Source organism: Lacerta agilis, chromosome 11, assembly GCF_009819535.1.
Source record: "Lacerta agilis isolate rLacAgi1 chromosome 11, rLacAgi1.pri, whole genome shotgun sequence".
Lineage (NCBI taxonomy): Eukaryota > Metazoa > Chordata > Lepidosauria > Squamata > Lacertidae > Lacerta > Lacerta agilis.
The window spans coordinates 29989182-30007129 of NC_046322.1; the positions used below are offsets into that span (position 1 = coordinate 29989182).

General features: G+C 39.5%; 1 protein-coding gene across 3 annotated transcripts in view; it reads left to right on the forward strand.

Moving 5' to 3' along the window:
* Positions 1-11828, forward strand: part of MSH3 (mutS homolog 3) — a 52558-nt gene extending 40730 nt beyond the window's left edge. For 2 of the 3 annotated variants that reach the window (XM_033164305.1, XM_033164307.1), the window contains 8 exons: positions 1156-1272; positions 3759-3866; positions 4103-4217; positions 5234-5391; positions 7854-8040; positions 8549-8678; positions 8991-9165; positions 10610-11828. In XM_033164305.1, coding sequence (XP_033020196.1) covers positions 1156-1272; positions 3759-3866; positions 4103-4217; positions 5234-5391; positions 7854-8040; positions 8549-8678; positions 8991-9165; positions 10610-10715 — 1096 coding nt within the window. In that variant the 3' untranslated portion in view covers positions 10716-11828. Of the gene's footprint in view, positions 1-1155; positions 1273-3758; positions 3867-4102; positions 4218-5233; positions 5392-7853; positions 8041-8548; positions 8679-8990; positions 9166-10609 lie in introns of those variants that run through there. The other variant, XM_033164306.1, reaches the window with a different exon arrangement.
* Positions 11829-17948: the final 6120 nt, after the last annotated feature.

Here is a 17948-nt window from a genome sequence, read left to right on the forward strand (position 1 = left end):
TTTTTGAAAGAGCAGTTTTGAAAAAGCAACAAGAAATAGAGAAATAGTTGAAGAATGATTATCCTTTCTCTTTTGGGAAGTATTGAAACATATACAGCACTTACTTTCTTAGCAAAACTAAGCTTGTTTAACTGCTTTTACAACATAAAATGTATATTTTATAGTTTATTTAGAATATGAGATTGTACTATTTGTACAATTAAGAGGCCATAAAATTACTAAATCACACTTCAAGGAAAGCCTTCTGAAGCAGAAATGTTTACAATAGTTGCCTAAATATCAAGAGACTAAATTCAGGTGATAACTGATTCCAGAGGACTGGAGCTGGAACGGTAAAAGCCCAGTTTCTAATACATGCTAAATGCACCTCTGGGGAGTATATGGTACTCTCAGCAATGCCCAATCTGAGGACCCAAGGCTACATTTACTTGGGCTTACACACAACAGAACTTGGAATTACTTCCATGTACAAACGTGAAGATTGGGGGGGGGGGGAGGGTTTCCACTGTTTTTTCAAGGACTTAAAAAATGACAACCACCCAACTGAAAACTTGAAAATTTTGGTGATCACTGAAAAAGCTCTAATCAAATATTTGGTCATTCTAAATATTGTAGAATGAGTGAAATGCTTTTAAGAAGCTCTTATGAAAGAGATTCTACATATGGCTAAACCAGGTAGGTAAACAAGATGAACCAATGCTACATCTTTGTCTAGCATCTCTCTCCATGTAGCCTTCAATACACATTCTTCTTCATTTCTTTTTATCCTGCTTTCCTGAAAACTGTTAATGTACAGTTACAGTGCTGTGTAGATTTAGTTGCCGGTACATTGTGTTTCACAATAGGGAATTGTGACTGCTTCTCATGTTGCATTTTGACTATAAGAAGGGAACTTCCATGAAATAGGTGTTTTTTGTTATTTGATGCACAATGGTATGTTTACTGCAAGTAAAGTATTTGAGCAGATATGAGCAGCAGCTGCATCGTCAAGAACATTTCCACTTCAGATAGTATGGATCACTCTCTCTTTACCTCTGTGTAGAAAAAATTTAATTTGTGTACTGGTCCTAAAAAAAGAACTGGTCTGATTTTTTCATATTGTTACATGACTGATTGCTTAGTAACCTTGATTTCCTATTTGGTTTTCTCTTATAGCACAAAAGCAGTCAGCCGCTTCCATACTCCTTTTATTGTAGAAAATTACAGACATTTGAATCAGCTACGTGAGCAGCTAGTCCTTGACTGCAGTGCTGAATGGCAACGCTTTTTAGAGTGAGTTTACAAATTCAGTTTTTTCTATTGAAATAAGATTATAAAATAGGTTACAAAATATAACTATAAAACTTACAATTTGTATTATTATTATTATTATTATTATTATTATTATTATTATTATTATTATTATCATTAGGTCTGATGTGTAGTTTGCCTTGCTTATAGGCTTACCTGAACTTCGAAAGGTGGTTATATTTAAAATAGAGGCAGTACTTTAGAACTGCCATGACCCGTTTAAGTACTTCCATCACATTTTACAGTTTTTATAAAGTGAGTAAACAGTAGCCTAATTGGTCAAAGGAACACCAGAAGCTGCCTTATAAGTCAGACCAGGCTTCTTCAACCTCGGCCCTCCAGATGTTTTTGGCCTACAACTCCTATGATCCCTAGCTAGCAGGACCCAGTGGTCAGGGATGATGGGAATTGTAGTCTCGAAACGTCTGGAGGGCTGAGGTTGAGGAAGCCTGAGTCAGACTATTGCTTCATCTAGCCTAGTATTGTCTACACTGACTGACATCACCTCTCTAGAATTTCAGGTAGATTATGGAGTTTGAACCTGGAAACTTCTGTATATGTGAGCTATAGCCCTTCTCGAAATGATCCACCTGAAATAGATGCTCTCTAGTTATAGCAGTGCACTGTAGTATCCTAAGATAATCAACAGAATTACACCAAAATAGGACTGTCCCTAAGGAGTGCAGGATCCAGGGCAATCACACTATGTGTCCCCCTTCACATCCTTCCTGTCTCTGCTGTTGTTCCTCTTCATCGTAGTGGGGGAATCTCTTCCTCTCCCCAGTTTACTTTTTGCTGGTAGTGGAGAGGGTTTGCCACTACTTTAGCAGAGGTGATCTCCCCCTAACCCCTTACGTCTTTTTCCTCTTGTTGCTGCTGTTGCAGTGGCAGTGCTGGCAAAGCCCTCCACCTCCCTGCTTCCTGCTTTGATCTAGAAAGGGCAGAGGTGGAGAGCCTTGCCAGGCAGATGGGGGGGGGGCAGTGGCTCTGTTGGCCATGGGCAGTTGTCCCTCTTTGCCTCCTGACAAACAACACAATAGCAAAGTCAAAAGAACTTTCAGCTTAAGAATGTGATGTTTCTCTAGGAAAAGAATTTTAGAATGTAATTAGGAAATTAATTACAGTGGTACCTTGGGTTAAGAACTTAATTCGTTCTGGAGGTCCGTTCTTAACCTGAAACTGTTCTTAACCTAAGCACCACTTTAGCTAATGGGGCCTCCTGCTGCCGCCGCGCCACCACTGCCGGATTTTTGTTCTCATCCTGAAGCAAAGTTCTTAACCTGAGGTACTATTTCTGGGTTAGTGGAGTCTGTAACCTGAAGCGTCTGTAACCCGAGATACCACTGTATAGTGACAGACTGTCTGCCTCTTTCCACCAATGGCACTGTTGTACCCAGACAACTTCTACAACAGTTTAAGAAAAACAGCAGCTATGCCTCAGGACCATCACTCCTGTATTGCTGGCAACACTTAACATATTCTTCCTCCCTAATGGCAGAGAGGAGCTGCCAGAAGAGCTGGGTAACACAGCTCTACCTTAGCACAGAGTGCTGCAGATCAGTATGAGGTAGGTTCTGCTCTTGCACAAAGTCTGCAATGGTACAAAGTCTGTTAGAGAAGAAAGCATGAGGCACTGGTATGGGGGGGGGTGCCATTCCAACAGCAGTGTTGCTCCTGCTTACCTGGATTGGGCATGGTGTGTGTGTCAAGGCTGCAGCTAAGCCAGGGCTGTGTGGGTGCACTGGCAAGAGTGCAGGATTGGCTCTACTGGTGCACCCACACAGCCCTGACTCAGCCACTGCCTTGCCAGCTATTCCTACTCCTGCTTTCTTGCCTAACAAATGGAAAGTTTAGGCAATCTTTAGGCTGTAAGTCTACAGGCAGGGCCTGTTGTCCTTTTTAGTTTGTGTATAGCGTCTACCATCAATCGCTTGGCTTGACATGCTACAAAAGAAGAATGTGTCACCTGATATCACTAATGCCTTGCAGTAGTAATTCATAAATGGAAGGCAAATACTTATTTTAATGAGATAAATTCTACATCTTTTGACAGTCCTCATTGCACTGTTAATATACCCTTTCCATATGGTCTAATTTAATTTTGTTTGTCCTTTAAAGAATAGTCCCAACCAGGGTGTTCTCTCTGTCTCTCTGTGTGTGTGGGTGTGAGTGAGGCAGAGAGAGAGAGAAGAGAGAGCACTGTTCTTGGTACAGAGTACCAGCACCGTTTTTTTCTGCCCATGGCAGCCATTTTTTGCTGACACCCACTGCACATATGTGAGTACCAGCACTTCTTTTTATTTTCAGTTTTTACCCAAAAAAGTGCTGGTCCAAACCTTTATATAGGAACTTTATATAGCAGTACTTTAAAACGCTATCCAGTGCTGCCACTGAGTTCAACATTTTTTTCATATTAATATTTTATTCACGTTTTTCTCCCTCCCCCCCCCCCATTTACCTCTCCATAGTGATTTTAACGACCATTACAACACAATATCTAAAGCTGTGGGTCACCTAGCAACTGTGGATTGTATCTTTTCCCTGGCTGAGGTTGCCAAACAAGGAGACTACTGCAGGTAATCACAGACTAAACAATGGTAGAATATTAAGGTTAGCTTTGTTGATTTTTTTACCAGACTACAAAAACGAGCACTGTCAAACATAGTGATGCTTCAAATGTAGTTCCTGGGTAGGATTTACATTTCCTGTAGATTGTGTCCTGGTTGATTCAGTTTCAAAAAAGCAAGAGTCTGGTTTCAGATGCCTCACCCCGAACTCCATCTAACATGCTGTAACATAATTTTCTTTTCAGACCTGTCATAAAAGATGGAAGGTCAGAGATAATGATAAAAAATGGGAAGCACCCTGTGATTGATGTGTTATTGGGAGAGCGAGAGCAGTATGTTCCAAATGATACACATTTATCAGTAAGTATGGTATAGGGAATAAAAATATATCATGACACCATGTTTTTGGTGTGGATTAGCCCCCCCCCCAGTAGACTAAAAAGCCCCTGAACATGGTTTCTTAATTTCATACTGTGCTTGGACTTTCAAAAAGCTTTTGACAGGGTACCGGTACCTTACGAAAGACTGCCAGGTAAGCTTAACTATCATGGAATAAGAGGAGGAGTCCTCCTGTGGATCAGTAATTGGTTAAGCAGCAGAAAGCAGAGAGTAGGAATAAGTGGGCTACAGGCAGCCCCCTGTTTACGCAGGGGTTATGTTCTGAGACACCACATGTGTTGGTGAAATCGTGTATAATTGAAACCTATTGAAAAAGCAGATAGAGGATAGCTCAATGAATGCCAGTGTGTGGCAGCTATTTCATGCTAGGGAATCATTGGGAAAGGAATTGAAAATACAGCAAAACTGCCAATATCAAAATGCCATTATACAAATCTATGATGTGGCTGCATTTGGAATACTGTGCACAGTTCTCTAGACCATTTACAGTGTGAGAAACTGGAAGTGGCCTGCAGTGATGTGAGAGACAAGTGGTATCATGTCCCTACAGTGAGAATCCAACTTAACATGGAACAGAACCCTTCCTGGGTGGTGGAGAGGAGGAAGTCATTTTTGTCTCGGGTGACAGCTGTGGTGTGGGTCATGCCTGATATTTTTGTGCCATATGTATGTCTCTCCCAGTTTGCTATCTTTTGACATTGATTGCCAGAAGACCTATTGGTACTACATTATTATGATTGAAAAGCTGATTTTGTGTGGAGTGTCTTTATGTCTTCAATATGTATCTGGGATGTGTGGAATGGGGATGCCAGGGGTAGCTTGACCACAGTTGTCCATGCATTGGAACCTCAGAGTTGGGTTACTGTAGTGTGCTCTGGGTGGATCTACCCTTGATGTTGGTCCAGAGGTTGAAATCCTGGAACTGTTAAATTTCCTGCTTCTGAAAAGTATTTTAATGATAGTTTCCCTTTCTCCAGGAAGACGGTCAAAGGGTAATGATAATTACCGGCCCTAACATGGGTGGAAAGAGCTCTTATATAAAGCAGGTTGCATTAATCACAGTCATGGCACAAATTGGTTCCTATGTACCAGCTGAGGAAGCAAGAATTGGTATTGTGACTGGTATATTTACCAGGTGAGATGTCAAAGCTTCATGTTTTAAAGATAAGTAATCATGTAAATTATAATTTCACTTCATAAGACATTTCTTTTAAAATATCATTTGTGTGTGCTGATTGGCTCAGTGTATAGCTTCATTCTTGAAAAGAAGAGCAAGTTTCTAGCTCTCAAGGTCACTGGAAAAGTTTGGAAATATGAAGATGGGTTATGCTTAAAGGCTCAGATTCCACATATGAGTTGGGCTGTATATCCTCTACCTACATAGGGAACACGTTTATTTACTTACCATGTCGCCTTCTTTTCATGACCACATGTTTCTGTCTTTAATTTACTTCCCATCATTTCATCTGTTTTGTGGGGTGGTCCTATTTCATGTGAGAGTTACCTTGTGGTAGCTGGAAATTGGCACCAAAGGTTCCTAATGACCCAGCTCAACACTCAGTTTTGATCTTTGAGCCATTTTTAACTCACCAGTCAGGAATGGATTTGTAATAATGTGGAAAATCAGCATGCAGCCAATGAATTGTTAGAAAGTAATTTAACAGTGACTGCTAAAGTGATGTACTTGACACAACTGCCCACCTCATCAGATTCCAAGATGTTTTAATTACATGACATTTCTGTCTGTAATGATCTTAAGGAGTATGCGGGTTCTCTCATGACTAGTGTGCTAAGCAATGCAGACCTGCTTACATAATTCCCTGCTGCATGATGCAGCAATTTGTTTTGAAATTAGGATTTCCTTAAATGCTGTTTGTTTTCAGAGTTTCAGTTTACGAAGCTGCTCATGATTATCATTGAAAATTCATATTAATAATTTAGGGTTATAGCAAGTAATCATTTCCCCCCTGTGTGCTTTGATGTGTCTGTTGAGTGTATTTTCTTGTACAGGCTATCTAATCTAAATGTAGAAGTCAATTAAACAATGCTGCCCCTGTTGCACATCATCTAATAGGATCAAAAGCATTCTGGCAGCAGTGATATACCTCTTTTGTAACTTTAATAAAAACAAAACACATTTTTATGTCTGATATGTGCAAATAAAAAATCTGAAAGAATGTTTGGTTTTTTTTAATTGTCTATTGAATTTAAAGTTTGAGAATTGTACAAAATGCTTTATTCTCTGGAATGTGATTTAGTTGGCTCAGGAATTATTGAATTGTTTCCAGATAGAATTTGCTCTGTGCAGATGAGTCTCTTATCAACACTTGAAATTCAAGTAATTAAATTGGATCTCTTTGCACAATGTGCAACTGTATAGCTGCATGTGTAAGAGAGAGAAGAGATGAAAAATTATAATAATTTGGGTGACAAGGGACCTCATCTACTACATGTATCACTAATAATTGACTTGAGACCTGGAAGAAGAACCATAATCTAGGAAAACATACATTATTTTGAAGTAAATTATTACTAGAAAATACCTTTTTTACTTCTTTCCTAACTGAAGACATGTCTGGAATTTGCTGGGGATTGACTTCCTGTGCCTCGTGGTGGTGGCAAATTGGTTTTGTCTTAGCAGCAGTCAACTAACACATGCATCATTCCCGAAGTACCTTTGCCAGCAAAGTTATTTTCAAGTGCTGAATAATTTTTTTAATGCTTTTAAACACAGAGCAAGTAGTAAGAGTACCGGTATATTAGTGGATGGCTTAATAGTTTACTTTCTACATTTTTTGATGATGATTAAATGTATTCTAAATAATATTGTACCTTGGTGCTATATACAATAGATGCCAAAAGCAAGTTCATTTCTTATCTAATGGTTTTTGTGTATCATTTGTACCACTTATCACTGTTGGACCAGACAGAGTAGAATTGTTATTTGTCATGGACAAAAGAGATTTGTTTTTACAGCTGCTCCTGAAAATAGCTAAAAGATAAAGGCCACTTCTGCTAAGGAAGTCCTGGGGAAAAACTTTCCATGAATGTAATTAGTTTAACAAATGGTTAAGGTGCAATGGCAGTATACATCTGCATTGTTGTCTAGATGTTCATGTAGTTTCCAGTGAAGTATTAAGCATAACTAAATATTTTAAACCTTCAGTACGAAAAGTTTGTCAAAACTTATCCTGGCTCAAAAAGGTATTTATTTAACAAAAATTATAAGAAAACTTCCAGGTGGTTTGCAAAAATATAAAATAAAGTATTAAAATTAATTGCAGGAAGAGAGCATCTTTTTTTCTTGCAATAAATATTTGAAGACCATGGGATGATATTCAACTAAGTTTTACTCAGAGTAGACCCATTGAAATTAATAAACACTTTTATATTTTGGAGTTCTTTTTTGTGTACTTCAGTAACCAGATATTATTCTTATGTACAGCAGATGCAGCAAAATTACGTAAAAGAAGTTCAGATGATTTTTACTCATCCTTTATGCATTTTTTATTTAAAAAACCGAATAGTGTTTGTTTTCTGGTTTTCTAATTTGTATTATTTTCTAATAATACTGAACAATTTTGTTTTATTTTGCAGAATGGGTGCCACAGACAACATATTCAAAGGTCAAAGCACATTTATGGAAGAACTGACAGAAACAGCTGATATCATTACTAAAGCAACTTCCAATTCACTAGTAATTTTGGATGAACTGGGGAGAGGAACTAGCACACACGATGGAATTGCAATTGCTTATGCTACCCTGGAATACTTTATTAGAGATGTAAGTGCATTATCTGTCCCTTTGAATGATCAGAGCTTTTCAAACTGTATGTCGTGACATGTTAGTGTGAGGTGTGAACGCTCCCCGTGCTCCCCCGGGGCTGGAAAGAGGTTAGTTTAACCTCTGGTTTGCTAGTAAAACTTAATTACTGTGTTGCGAAATGATGCATGTCTAAAAAGTGTGTCACCAACATTAAAAGTTTGGAAAGCTTTAAGTTGTGAAAATGAGTTGTCCTCAGATGATTATCTCAGTGCACCTTCCCTTGACACAGATTCCATGGAACTGGTCCAGGATACAATTGTCAGCAGTAACAAAAGCCACAAAGCGACTGAGAAGGAGCAGGGTTCACACCCCTTGTCCCGTCTTTGATAAAGACCATCTGTCAAGACAACTAAGGCTGATTCAGTCAAATGACTAGGACTGAACTCGGTTGCCTCTTCCCCTCGCTCACCTTCTCTAAATTGGAAGTATGCATATTTTAAAGCCTTAATATATTTTATTTCTCTAGGTTGGTTCATTGACACTGTTTGTCACCCATTATCCTCCAGTGTGTGAATTAGAAAGGGCCTACATGAGACAAGTTGGGAATTACCATATGGCTTTTCTGGTGAATGAAGATGATCGTGAACAAGAAAGGGGTATGATATCAAATTTACATTCATATTATATGTATGAATGAATATATATACATTTCACATATCACACCTTTCCTCCAAGGAGCTCAAGGTGGCATACTTCTTACCATTTTATCCTCACCACAACCATGTGGGGTTGGTTAGGCTGTGAAATGTCACCCAGCAAATGTGACTAGAATGATTGAAAGCTGGCACAGTGTGGTGGTTAACTGGAAGTAAGATTTCCAGGTTATTGAGAGGAATAAAATATAAACCATATTGAACTCAATTATGACATCTTCATGCAATATATGTTTTTGTTTTTTGTTTTCCTAGGATCTGAAGGTGAAGAAAATCCTGAATTTGTCACTTTCCTTTATCAAATAACAAGGGAAGTTGCCACAAAGAGTTATGGGCTAAACGTTGCTAAACTGGCAGATGTTCCTGATGAAATTCTTAAAAAGGCAGCTCGCAAATCAAAAGAACTAGAGAGATTAGAGAATATGAAAAGGTTAGAGAATGGATTGATTGACATCTTAGTAATAAAACTTTCACATATATCATCTGGGAGAGCCTTTCTGAGCAGCCATAAAAAGTAGATTTAAAAGAATTTCAAGAGGTGCCTAAATGCTTAATTACATTAACGTCATTACAACCTACAGTCTAAGGAGCTAAACATGAATTCTATTAATGAAAAAACTTCTTTAGGGAACTGTGTGTTTTTCTTTAACAATTGTGATGACTGCTCATTATTTATAATGGCCTGATGTAGCAAAAATGACCTGATACAACCAAAACCAGTCATGGCATGGCTCAGGATCCATTCTATCCATGTCAACAGAGTGCTAAAGTCACTTCTTCAGCCCTTTAGCACACGTCTCAAACAGCTGTGGGGGTGTAATATGGAAGTCTCACTTTAAATATTAACATTTATATTTTGGATTGAGGATTCAGAAATGTAAGTGAAATATTCTGGGACTGAGGACTCTTCCAGATGGACTCCTGTTCATTAAACAGTGATGTGGTATCACCTCCCTGTAAATGTTTGCAAACAATCAGGGTGTGTGCTCCTAGAAGACTTCTAAAAAGTAATGAAAAATAAATTACTAGTGCACCTTTAAAAAGGTCCCAACTAGTACTGTTCATTACTGCTTTAAAGGGCTAGGGCAAGACGGAACTATTAAACACATGCTTTATTCGTTCTTTCATACATTTGAAACACTATTTAAATTTGGTCAATGCTTTCTTGACACCCTAAATAACTTGATAGTTTTGGTAATAATTCACTATAAAAAAATTAAACTGTTTGCCATTTGCAAACTTGAAAGGGGAGGAAAATTTAGAATCCCAATTTTTATGGCCCTAATGCAGGGGTTGCCAGTTGGGTGCTTATGGGTACATATGTGCTCCTGCAAATGGCCTTCCTGGTTGGCCACATGGGCCCCTCTTTTTGCTGAAATTAGACTTAAAAGAAGCATTCTTTCTGCCCTAATGTTTTCAAAATTTGCTTTTGTCTTCTGAATAACTGAGTGTAGTATATTGCACTTTTTATTGTAGGAATTAGATATTCTAGTATCTGTGTGAAAATTCACACAATAGTAGGAAGTGAGGTTAAAATAAATATTTGTCCAGTGTGTGGGATTCCACATTGGCACACATGTATGGGAGAGGCTGGATTATGCTTTCACTTTTAGTAATAATACTTTCTGCAGTAAAAAATATAGATATGTGTTTTTAACATAGCTTTCATTTTAGTTAAAGTATTCTAATGGATTTTCCCCATGATCTTTTCTTTCCATACCACCATTGTGACATCAAATGTAAATGCATTCATAATGCTTTGTCTAGTTAGAAAAATCGGCCTTGCCATTCTTCTTTACTGAGATATTGAAATACTAATGAACTGAGCATATAATGAAGTTCTAACACTGAACTTGGTGTTTGTTTGCTTTTAGAAAAAGACTGATGACCTTTGTTAAAATATGGAATACTAATGATTCTGGAGAACTGCAAAGATGGAAAAGTATGTGCGAAACAGATAATGATTTCAGCCAACTTTAAAGATTCCTTAAAACCTGCCAACAGAAAATGGAAATAGCATAGAAGATTTAAATTATTATACAAAGTTATATATTCATGCAGTGAAATTTCAAATCATAGGTGTGTATACTAGTGAATGGGTGGTTCCCATGGTCATTTTTGTCATTTCATTCATGCAGACTGTCTCCAGTGATGTAGTTATGTGAAGTAGCATACTATGTGCCAGATAAGTAGAAGACATCAGGAGATGCATGATTACAACTGTGGTGGTGGTGGTAGCAACTACAGGGCTCAAGAAAGTTGAGTCTTCACCACATTCCCAAATTACTCCCCTAAAGATAGCATTTGCCCATTGCAGAGAAACAGGTAACCACATAGTTCCTGTATGTTTCTTTCCCATAGGATAAAAAAGTCTGGCAGGTATCTGCTTTTGGAAAACACACCTGAGTGGGTGGGTATTAAGCATCATTCTCCCAATGCTGTGGCCAGATTCAGTTTGGAAGGTGCCTGTAGTTGCTTTTCACTTTAAAATGAAATAACAAAAAAGCATGGGACATCACTTCATGGGTCTCCTACCACATTGCCTAGAGATGTAAACTAGCAAAGCTACTGCAACCGTGAAAATTGCCACAGAATGAACCATTTACATGGTGCCTTCTTGACATGATCATGGGCACATAACACGGGCAAAATCATGTAAAGAAAAATCTAGCAGAAACAGGCCCATGTGAAATGGTTCATTGATTTAAATGCAGTTGACATTTTGTAAGCTCCAATTGTTTTTTCAAACTGCTGTCTGGTGGGTTTTTTCACTGAAGATCAAGTCTTTTGTTACATTTGCCCATATTATGTTTCCCAAACTTTATCAACATCATCTCCAAACTGTATTTTATTTAAAATAATGAAAAATGCTTTTTATAGTTTGAGAATGTTAACTAATTTCAGATGGAAAACGTGAAAATCATGTTTATAAATTACAGGAAAACACATTGTATTAAATAAAATGATGGTTTTAAAAGGATACACTGATTTCTATTAATGTTACAATGACTGAACAGTATGATTTAACAGATGTAGAATAATTTTGTTTACTATCAATTCAGTAATACAGAATATTATTTCATGATGCTTAAATTTTTATTGATGAGAGTAGTTTCTTGCTGACATTCGTCCTGACTCATTCCCATAGAATATACTGAAAATATTCAATGTATGTGCTTCTCTCTTTATGCTCTTGAAATGCCCATGAAATCTTGATAAAAATAGTATTGCTACTACTGCAGATGTGTTTGCAAGCCCAAACAAAACAAGTACATGTCAGTTTGCCAAGCACTCAGTAAGAATAAATTAACTAACTAACTACGGTATTTGTTAACTTCCATTAAGTATACAAAATGAAAACGGACACACAGTCGAAAATGCTATGATGCTGGTATTGATAAAGCTTAACACTTACTGATGGCATATGATGTTTTGTATGGAGAATATTAGTTTAACATCTTTGGTTATATAGTTTCAAAATTAATGAATTGGCTCCAAAGAATCATTAGTGAAATTTCTGTACATGGAAATCTCTGGCAGTGGCTCTGATTTTGACTTCTGATACTTTCTCCCTGCTGCAACTAAAAAAAAAAAGGCAATCCAGAAATTTGGAGAGACTCATCAGAATGTTTCCCATTGCAGCATTAAGTGCTGCAGCTAGGCAGAGAAACTTTGAGGAGCATGCCTAAAGTGTTTAGATGCACCAAAGGCTCTCTTTAGGTCATAGGAGCCAACGCCGAGGGTCTGTAGCCCTCCCAATAAAATATTGAGGGGCTGCCCCCCCCCAAGTTGATTGACATTGTCATTCAAATGGTGTGCGTGCACTGTGTTATGTGATCAATTATGTGGGGCGGGGCCTACCTCCCCCACCCCATATTTTATTCAAGTTGGCACCCCTGCTTCAGATACTAGGCTTTATGTATTATATTTGTATATACTTGTCAGCATCAGGGGAGCATCCCAATTTAAACTTTGTAGGATTTTTGAAGCCTTGTCAAAATTAAACATCTTATTTTGGCAAATGTGGTGTCTCATAACTATTGACAATTAATGGAAAGAAGCATACACTTGTTGGCATTTTATTTATGCAAATGACTGGTATTATTTGCATGTTTATTCAAAATAATGGTGGTTCTTCGTAGTCTCCATGAAGTCTCACATACTGCATCCCTGCACAAAGCATCAGTTGCAGTTTTCTAAAGGTAGGTGAAAGTTTTGGAGGGGAGCCCACATCTCAGCACACACACTCAAAGTGACATGAGTCCTGCTTTCCCACTCAGTTCTTCCTTAACCTCTATAGCTGTAGGAGGAACTTTTGCCATTTTTCATTGAGAGAGCATTTCCTTTTCCTTTATTCCTACAGTGTTCTTCTTTTGTATATTTGTGTTTTGTTGCAGTCCAGTCTGTGCTGGTGGGCATCTTCCCCACTTCTAAATGTGGCACAACAGGCTCCTTTTGAAAGTGTTCTGCTTTGGTATTCAGTTACAACCTTCCTGTTACCTGTTGTTCTCCAGACCACTGGGAATCATAGGACCAGCTTTATTCCATGCACTAAATTACTAGATTCTTCAACTCGGTGCCCACTTCTCCTGGTGCCCACTCATCAGTATCTAGCTACCAGTCCTCTGTATCCAGCCATTCCCTGCTCCATATCTGTGTAGTCATTACTTGGCTTAGTAATTACCATTAATTACTTATCAGGTTTTGCTGTGTTACTTTAAAATTAGAATAGGGAGGAAAATCCTCCCAAGAAGGCATTAAAAACTAAACACGCAATAGAAGTTCTTGCTTGGTATTCAAACAAAATTAAATTTAAAAGAATATGTCTATCTGAAAATTTTCCATCAGCAGGATCTTCATCTATACATCTTTAGCGACAAGTCCCAATCTTTGCAGCAGGTATTGTAGTTCATTATGAGTCTCTACTGGAAGTGACGAAGGCAACATCTGTTGCTGCTGTCTTGTTCATTTTAAGGTAAGTCTGGGCACTTTTAGTTCTGCTTCTAAATAGATAATTGCTGGCAGCCATTTACACTTGGATTACATGGAAAACTGTAGTTTGGAATGTGGGGAGATGCATAAACACCATGAGCCATTTTCCAAATGGCCACTGGCCATCCTGCAGCACCTATTTCATGAAGTCTGTTTGCCCCTTCTCAGACGGGTGGCTTTGCGGGTGGGCCCTCAGGATTCCTCGGTGAACCAGCCTATTGCAGGCTGGATCGTCCTGCTGCCACCAAATTGGTCAATGGCATCAGGAATTGGAGGGCATTTCCCTGGGTACGGAACCAGCTGACCAATGGTGGCACTTGGCCCCGCATCCAGGGCAGAGATAAATGCCATGCCTGCTGGGCCCTTTGGCCTCTAAGCTCTGGTTCTGAAACATGCTACCTAAATTCACAAAAGTTGTCTTAAGTTTAGGGGTGTTTCAATAATTTCAATTATATTACAATATTTTTGTATTACACAGGTGACTCCCCACTTACGAGGGGGTTATGATCTGGGGGCCCCACACACCATAAGCAAAATGCATGTACAGTAAGTAGGGAGCCTGCAGCAATACAGCTTCCCACCCAATACAGCATGCCATTTTTTTGGAAAAGCCCCTTCCGCCCTTAGAGAGGAGGGGGGCGGTTGCAGTAGCACGAGCCCTCCACGTGCACAGGGGATGCTTGCATCCCCTGGCGCTATTGGGTGAGCTCTGGGTGCGGTGCCCAGGTGGCTGACCAACCGGTGCAGCCGGCTAGGGCGTGCCCACTGCACTTAAGTGGGCTCGCAGCCAGAGCTCGCCCTCTTTTCCTGGGCTCCCGTCCATTCCTGCTTTCCCTTCCCACCCTCCCTTTAGGCTAGGTTTTCCTTGACCTTGCTATGGACCACGGTTGGTCGCCGTTGAGGGGCCTGGTAGGAATTATTCCACCTGGCAAATTGGCTCCGCCTTGTGGTTTTCGCCTACCTCGTAGCAACTCGTCACAACTTTGGTTTGGCGGTTAGGCATTGGATAAGGTCAGGAAGCTTAGGAGGTGGGGGGGGGAGGACGGGCCAACACCTCCCCCCAAGTGCTGAAGGGTACTTCGTAAAGGAGTCCGGGGGGCGTGTCCGTGTCCGGAGCCGTGGGTGGTGAGGGCCTAAGGCACGCCCCAGATTGGTGATCACAGGGTGAGTCCTTAGCTGATGTGCAGCAGCAAGGACTCACCCAACAGTGGTTATCCCTTCCTGGACTGCCAGCACATCGTACTGGAGTCGGATATAGTCAGTTAGATCCAATGCCTAATGCCAATACCGCTCAACATCCGGAACCAATAAAGTTGTGGCCTTTTATTGTCCATTTAACCTTGTTTACGGTGTCTTGTGTCTTATTTATTCACGGGAGGGGTCGGGATATCGACATGCAAAGCCTTTTAAACCTTTCTTCCTGGATTTTTGGCTGACCAACATCCTTGTGAGCCAGGAGAACTTTCCAGCTCTCTGCCATGTCAGGTTTGAATTGAATTATTTTCCCCCCCAGCACTGCATGTATACATGTGTTGCACGCGAGTCAATTGCGCGTAAGTGGGGGGATGCCTGTATTATACTTTCTTTCTTTTTTACAGAAACGCCTGTATTATACTAATGTCAGTTATAGTCAAAATATCTGTAAATGCATAAGAAACTGGTGGCATGTGTCTCTACAGTAATCCTTGGGCCAGGTATTCTGTTTATTTGTCTGATCATCTGGTTTTCATAAAATTATACAAAAAGTAATGTGATAAATAAAATGCTTGGGGGGGGGGGGAACCTGCAAAGATTTCTAGATATTTTTATCTCCTGTGCTTATGTAACACAAACTAAAGTTTCAGAGTACAGAGCCTTTTCTCCTGCCTGCATATTAAAATAGATTTTTCTTTCCTAAATATAGAAAATTAAAATTCAGCTATTGTCCAGATACTGCAAACTTTCTGAATGTTGAAAAGTGCTTATTTCTAGTACGTAGCATACTGGTAAAATTACATTGCCATGATCTTCTAATAATTGAAGAAAAGACAAGTAATTTGATCGATGTTAAATCAGAATAGTAACTCCTTCAGATGATTTACATCTCTTTTTCCAAGTAAACCTTTGAAGCAAATTCCATTGCTTTCAATGTAATTACTTCCAAGGAAACCCAAGTTATTCTGCATGTAAATCAGTGTTCAGATACTGGTCAAATGATTGCCTATTATTTGGTTGGATCAGATGGTCCAATGCATCAAGAATAGCCTTGTATAAGTGACCCCCCTCCCTTGTGTAAATAAAAGCAATGACAAAAGTGAAGGTCACTTACTCCCCTGAGCCCAAGCTAGGGGACCAGAGATCAAGGAAGACCAGGCTTCAACCCAGAGGCTACACTGTAGATCATGCTTAGGATATTTATGAAAATCCATATCCCTGTATTTATGTACCAGATCTTGTGAGATTTGTTAGGTGGATTTGTAGCTGGTTGAATTGGTGGTTCTGACTGGCTTTAAATGATGGGTGGATTGGATTCCATGTGATCTCATAGTATGGCTTCTGAAAACAACAGGAGTTCTTGGAAGAAGGAACTACTTTTTTTCAATTGAGTAATTATCACCATTCTTTGTTACTGCTCTAATAAAATCAGTGCTTTAAATGCTTCACTATATTTGACAGTCTTTCACCTGTCAGATGACAAGGTTATGTTTTGGTTTTTACATGTCAAATGGCAGCTCTAAAGCTGGCATATGGATGCGGGTGGGTCATGGACACGCCACACAGCTGCAAGAAGCAGATTGCTGGAGCAGAACTGGAAAGTCTCTAGAGACTGGTCCACAAAACACAAACAGCATTTTGTTAGAGCCAAATGAATAATTATCAGTACGTGGATTGTATGCTAGATTTTTTACCCTCAAAATTCAAAGATAACTAATGCTAGGAGGGATCTGCTGTATTGTCTAGTATACTTCTAACATTAAGGAAATAAAATAAAATCTTGGCTATGTCATTTCAATTTCACTTTTTACTTGGGATAGCACAGTGAACCTGTTGCTCCATATGGGAGAAGAAGAAGAAGAGTTTGGATTTGATATCCCACTTTTCACTACCCGAAGGAGTCTCAAAGCGGCTAACATTCTCCTTTCCCTTCCTCCCCCACAACAAACACTCTATGAGGTGAGTGGGGCTAAGAGACTTCAGAGAAGTGTGACTAGCCCAAGGTCACCCAGCAGCTGCATGTGGAGGAGTGGAGACGCGAACCCTGTTCCCCAGATAATGAGTCTACCGCTCTTAACCACTACACCACACTGGGAGGGAGGTAATCTATCATATTTTTGATGTTATGTAGCTTACGAAATCTCCATCAAATTTTTAAATAGGAAAAAAGGATACAAAATTCAATGAGTAGTCTGGGTCACTAAACACAGCACTTTGAGTATGGCAAACATCTAAACTAACACACTTTCCTATGTACTGTATTGGCCCAAATATAAGCCGCACTTTTAAATTGAAGGGGGGGGGAGAGAGAAAAAATACCGGAATATAAGCCACTCCATTCCTGGCTGCATACTTGGGGGGGGGGGCATGCTTCATTGCTGGCGACCTTCCCCCTTCCTCACTCTTTCCCTTCCCGGTCTGGGGGAGAGGACAGAGAACTACGTGCAGGGTGGGTGTTGCTTTGCCGTGCTCCTGGCTGCTTACCATAAGGTTGCGAACATAACCTGCACTTTAACTTTTCACAATCAGAATTTGGGGGGAAATTGAGTCTTATATTCAGGCCAATACGGTATTTTATAAAATTCACCAATATAGGGAGGAATTCGTTTTCTGAATGTAAAAGGCAATTTTATTCTAGAAAACTCCAGAAAAGCATTGTTTTAGTGTTGTCAATGCATCAGTCAGAATTGGGGAAGTTTTAGAGGCCTGCCTTCACTCAAGCATATTGGAATCATGTCATAAGCACAAGTGTCTTTTATACTTTGCATCCGCCAGCTAACCAAATTGTCACATTAACTTTGTCCCTGTCCATTTAAAAGACAAAAGTGAATGCATATACAATACAGAGTTACACAGCGATTTTTCCCCCATATCAAGGCTGTTAGTTTGAAGTGCTGTTATAGACAATATCTTTTCCGGAGCCCAAGGTCTCTGCAGCATCTTGAATGGAACTAGCGATAATACCCATGAAGAGGTGGTTAGTTTGATTGTTGCCAAGGCTGCAGTATTATTATTATTTTACTCATT